The sequence below is a fragment of the Protopterus annectens genome, chromosome 2.part1 (genome assembly GCF_019279795.1).
Source record: "Protopterus annectens isolate FY-2018-M chromosome 2.part1, PAN1.0, whole genome shotgun sequence".
Classification (NCBI taxonomy): Eukaryota; Metazoa; Chordata; order Ceratodontiformes; family Protopteridae; genus Protopterus; species Protopterus annectens.
Window position 1 is genome coordinate 1076911111 of NC_056729.1, and position 6000 is coordinate 1076917110.

General features: G+C 36.3%; 1 protein-coding gene across 2 annotated transcripts in view; it reads right to left on the minus strand.

The window, feature by feature from the left end:
- Positions 1 to 6000, minus strand: part of LOC122794328 — a 1793522-nt gene that overhangs the window by 1125803 nt on the left and 661719 nt on the right. For both annotated transcript variants that reach the window (XM_044062632.1, XM_044062631.1), the window contains exon 8: positions 2447 to 2593. In XM_044062632.1, coding sequence (XP_043918567.1) covers positions 2447 to 2593 — 147 coding nt within the window. The remainder of the gene's footprint in view (positions 1 to 2446; positions 2594 to 6000) is intronic.

Consider the following 6000-nt stretch of genomic DNA (forward strand, 5'->3'; position numbering starts at 1 on the left):
GTAGTGGCATTTTGCTGCGATTGTAAAGGACAGCATCCCGGGTTTGGGACTTGGCAGGGCTGACTATTTTGTTGCTGGGCAGAACAAGGTCTGATGGATATAGACTGATTAAGGCACGTTTAAGCATATTATACTTATAATGTTATATTTAAGCAATAACCCACAGCTGGGTGTGGGTAATGCTGGATTTACCCAAGGTTGGTGTGGTTTGGTCATGAGGGTAAAGCCCGAGTGACCAAACAAAGCCAACTATGGGTAAATCCAGCATTGCCCACACCCGGCTCTGGGTTATTGTTATTATGCAATGAGATTACTTAAGAAAAACAATACTTACCTTTTTTAAATAATGTCATTGTCCACCCTTCCATGGTTTTCCGGTATCCTGAGGCATTTGTGATGTACTGCGCATGCATAAGGGATGTGTTCCCATGCTTACGCAGCACATCAGTGTTGTGCAGTGGTAGCAACAGAGATAAGAAGATCTCCATTGCTTTTAACATATCTTGGTATGTTATACCAGTTGAAGAACTCATATAACATAGTGAGATATTTATAAAAGCAACGGAGAGCTTCCTTTTTCTGTTGAAATGAAGATCTCTGTTGCAATTTTTTATATCTTACTATGTCATACGAGTTCTTCAACTCATAAAATATAGCAAGATATGTTAAAAAAAAAACAATGGAGATCTTTGTTTTTCCATTGCTATCTCTGCAGAAACAAATAACCAAAGAACAGGAGATATACAAATGGACAAAAGTCCGGGCAACCAGCCCTTTTTCCATTAGTATACTCTCAGATTTACAATGGGCACTCTGATTGGCCTGGCCAGTTAGCATACTTGTTTTTGTATGTTAATGGCCAGTCATTGTATAATATAAAATAATATTTACATACACATTATAATTTTATGTTTACCTTCCATGACATCCCCCTATGTGCTTTCATTACATTAAATTCTTGTGTGACTATACTGTATGAGGCACATGTGTTTATATGGAGATTCATATATTTTCTACAATGACATCTCACTTTTGGAGCTGCTACACTACCCTGGTTGATAAAAAAATATTTGCTACATAATTTAAGTTTACTAAAATAATTTTAACACTACTTTTACATGGGAAAATAAGTTGGAGCTTTTGGAACTCAAACCATGAACACTTGCATAAAAAGCTACAACTCTAACCACTACACTATCTTGGTATGACATTTTCAGTTTTCTATTTTCATTTAGCTCCTATGGGATGTATACGCTATGCTAAGGGAGCAGCCATAACGTACACACCCACTTAGCTACACTTAAACATTCCTTAGGGTATTAAAATAAGTATATATTATTATTATATTTTTAGGTTATATGGGTGTGCATTGTGGTGTTCTGACAACTACAAAAATAAGTATATATTATTATTATATTTTTAGGTTATATGGGTGTGTATTGTGGTGTTCTGACAGCTACTTGGGACTGTATTCGTGAAATACTGGCATTGATTGGGATTTCAGGCTTCTATGTGTGTTTCATACTAATGCATGACATGTTCTCGATCAACTTTGTGTGTTTGTGAGGCTGTGCTTCTGCTTTTTAACTTTGGGGGATTTATCCCCCGTTATGAATGAATTTTCACACATTTCCTGCTTTTGCAGGATGCAGAAGTGCCATACAGCACTTTAGCAATACAGGGTGTGTGTCACAGAAGCTGTGACACACCTCATGTATTGCTTGCTCTTACCATTTTAATGTCTTTGTCTGCAAACACTGAAATGATCAATTTTGCATTTCAGTGTCTGTGGACACTGAAATACTGGCATAATATTAGAGCAATGCTCTAATGGAACACAAATAGCCTTATTCTTGCACAGAGTGTTCCTGTATCCCAGGAACTTTTAATGTGTGTCTCTGACTTTCACAGTTTGATGCTGTTTCTCAGGAATCTCTTTTAGTTTGTAATAGTTTAAGGACTCAGTATCAAGGCTTAAACGTCCAACACATCACTAATTAATACACATCAAGAGTACTGTTGTACGGTTACCTCACATTTAACAGGTTAACTTAAAAAGAATAAACACAGGTCACATGACATGGAACTAACTAAATGGATGAAAAAAAGTGATAAGCTCCATTTTATTCAGATTTAAAATGGCTCATTTTGATGGGGGGATTCTTATTTTAAATTTCACCCAGCAGTCTTAGGACTGCGTTAACACAGTAGGTTGTAATAGACCAGCTTTTCAGAAGCAATGCAAATATCTTTGTATATTCTTGTAAAAAATGGAACACAGCAACGGTCAGTGAACACAAAATATATCTCATATGTAATAAAATGGGAAAAAAATAAATGAAATTCAGTGACTAAATAAATGGCCCAACTAATCAGATTAGCATGGTGCCAAATATGTCTTTTAATATGTGGCGATTATATTTGCAGAAATTATTTGCAGAATTACCTGTAGTAATTTCCAGAGAGGAGATATTTGCCTTGAATTCATCAGGGGTATTCAATGAGAAAGGAAATGCAATTTCACTTAAACCTCTCTTTATCTCTTCAAGCATTCCATGTTTTGTCTGCACATAAATGTCATATATAACGGAATCTATAATAAAGTTAAATACAAACAGTTAATAAAAGTGCCTTGATGTTTTCTGATACCTTCCAACTGTAGTTTAACAGTAGGTTAATGTAGCAAATATCACATTATTTGTAATATGCTTGGTATTAATGAGTTTGGAGTAAGTCAGAATACTGCATTATGCCCCAAGAACAGTGTCAGCTGATTGACATATGTTTTAGTGTTAAATGGTTAGGAGAGCTGAAAGTACATCCACATAAAATTAGTGACTTTACATAACTTTTTTTCTTAAAGTTTTGATGATATACAAGACATACTCAACTAAGTTCTGAAATAAAATTCACCTTAATAAGTAGCCATTCATTTTGGTTTGTACGTATAATTGATGCCATTAGGAATATTCAGAAACAAAGAGCACACGGTGTTATTTAAAACAGTGTGGTGAGAAGTGTTGTGCAGTGAGGGGAGATTTCAGAGGCATGTAAAGTGAAGCTTCTAGTGGGGGAAAACATGTTACACTCCATGTAAATGATTGCATAATGACATGTAAAGAGTGTCAACATTTAATGAGAGCCACCACTTATGTTGTTGTTGTCTTTCGACTTTTCCCGGTTAGGGGTCGCCACAGCGGAACTCCGGTCTGCTAATGATTGGCAGTAGATTTTCACGAACACCTAGGTGACAGCTCGACGTTCATCCTTCAGCGAAGGCACGCCTATTTACACATGTCTTTTGAACGCCCACCCAACCGCAGGGAGGACATGCAGACCCCACACAGAAGGCACTCCCCGCACTCCAGCCGAGAATCGAATGGGAGAACCTCTTGCTGTGAGGCAACAACGCCACCAGTGCACCACCATGGCTGCAGTGAGAGTCACCACTTATGTAAATGATAAAATCAAACATGGCTGTGTGATTAAGGAATGCATAAAATATATGGGATGAGCAACAGTTGTTAGCTTATCTTTATACAATCATTTCTATGTGAACAGGTGTATCAGTCATGATAAGATTGTAGGAGTAGCATTTATTGTGCTAATGGCCATTTCAGAAGGCAGTGCCTGTGATATTGCACACTACCACACTCTGCATCACAGTGGAGCTCATACTCCATGACTGGGATTTAGTTGAACATTACTACATGGACAGACATATCGTATGAGAGCTAATAGGCTGGTACTATTCTCACATGGAAAAAAGTGGGATGTGTGGAATCTCCTTCCCAGTAGACATGACGATCTGTGACATTAACCATTATCTTCTAAGAGAACCTTTCATAGGCCATTTACCAACCTATAGCCATTCTACCCCCACTTTCCAAAATGTTACAAAAACGCATTCATTCCTAATTCCTTTTCCATCTTCACAATAACAATCTCCTCTCCAACACTCAACATGGCTTCCGACCTCACCACAGCACCACTATTGCTCTACTCAGTTTTATTAAAATCAAAAAATCTGATACACCAGTAACCTAGTATCCTCCCTCTACTTAGATGTGCCAAAAGCTTTTCACACAGCTTCACAGCAATGCCTGCTCCATGACCTGTTCTACCTAGGGATCTCCCATTCATCCCTTAGCTGGTTACAGCTATCTCACCAACAGACTCCAGGCAGTACAATGGAAATAAGATCTCTCCCTTTCTATCTGCCTCTGTTGGCATATCTGAGGGATCTATTCTAGACCCGTTACTATTCAACATATTCACTTATAATCTTCCCAAAGCTACCAAAGAAGCCTTTATAGTACAATACACAGACAGTGTCACTCTCATATGCTCTGCATCAAGTCTGTCACCATCTACTTCAAATGTTAAAAAACAAATTAATGCTATTTTACCCAAATTTCTGTCAGGAAAAAAGTCCTTCAATATTACATCACCAAATAATACCTAAATTGAAACAGTTTCAACATAAAGCTTCTTGGTGTCTTAATTGATGATAACTTTAAAATATGATCAACACATCACTGTAGACTGGTTGGCAGCATCTTTTCTCAGCTCTGCACTCAAAAGATATTTCTGACAGGAATTTTTAAAAACTAGATATTGTAGACAAACCTATTTTGTTGAATTACTTCTACTAATATCACTAGAAGTCTACAGTGCAAAAAAATTGGCTTTAAACATTATTTTTCCTGTCAAAAACAAGAAGGAAGGTATCTGAATCTACTGAAAATGAGCTTTTCTAAGCATACCACACAGGACCAGACAATGAAAAAGGAGATACAGTCTTTATTAAATGCTATACAAGACTTGTCAGTGAAATTTGACAAAATGAATACCAAACTGGACACTTTTGAGGAGAGATCTACAAAACAAATACAGCAACTACAAGAAATAATGATGCAACAGAAGTCTCAAATAGCTGACATAGAGAGATCCTTAAATGATACTGAGGGCAGACTCTCAGAACAAGATCTTCAGCTACATTTTTATCACAACAAAATGCTTCATTACAAAATAAAATAGAGGATCTAGAGAACAGGTCCAGACAAAATAACCTTCGCATCTATGGGCTACCAGAGAAAACAGAGGGAGATAACATGGTGACTGTCCTTACTACCTGGTTACCAGAAGTTTTAAAATTGCCTGAAGCTCTTTCTTATGGAATTGAAAGAGCCCACAGATCCTTAAGAGCTGCTTCATCAACCATCAAATCAAATAATCACCCGAGATCAATAATAGTAAAGTTTTTTCATCACAGGACAAGGAACTTATTTTAAAAACAGCATGGTCAACTTCTCCAGTTAAATACAAAGACAACATAATCAGATTTGATAATGATTATTCTGCTGGAGTTATAACTGCAAGAAAAGAATGTCTCCCTCTGATAAAGGAATTTAAAAAAATACAACTTAAAGTCCACTTGCTGTTCCCTGCAAGAATAAAAATATTTTTTACTGAAGGTCCTAAAACTTTTGACACTCTGCAAGCAACAGTTTCTTATCTTTCAGCTAATAAAACCTTGGATAATGTGGAAGAAATGGGTTTCTCCCAATTTGGGGTTAAGCGTCACTTAGAAAAAAATGAATGGAGCACTGCTGACAAGAAGAAGAAGAAGAAACGATAAAAGACATATGAAAAACACAAACATTATTGTCTTCTATTTGCTCTGTAAGGCAAAAAAGTTCCTTGAAAGCATTCATGCTTTACACGTGTCAGTCTTTGAAACAATATAAATACAAGTTAAGCAGACATTTTATAACTAAAGGAAACAACCCTAAAAGAAAGCAAGGTAACATATCTTTCTCTATTACAGTGTAAATACTTACAGTCATGATTTTTCTAACTCTAAATGATGTTTAGATAGTTCATTTATAAATTACCTGCCTTTTACTGCTAGTATAGAATATGATGTATTTACACTGACATATTAATGTGGTGTGTTTAAATGAGCATGATTCCTTTTTATATTATTTACACTAAGCT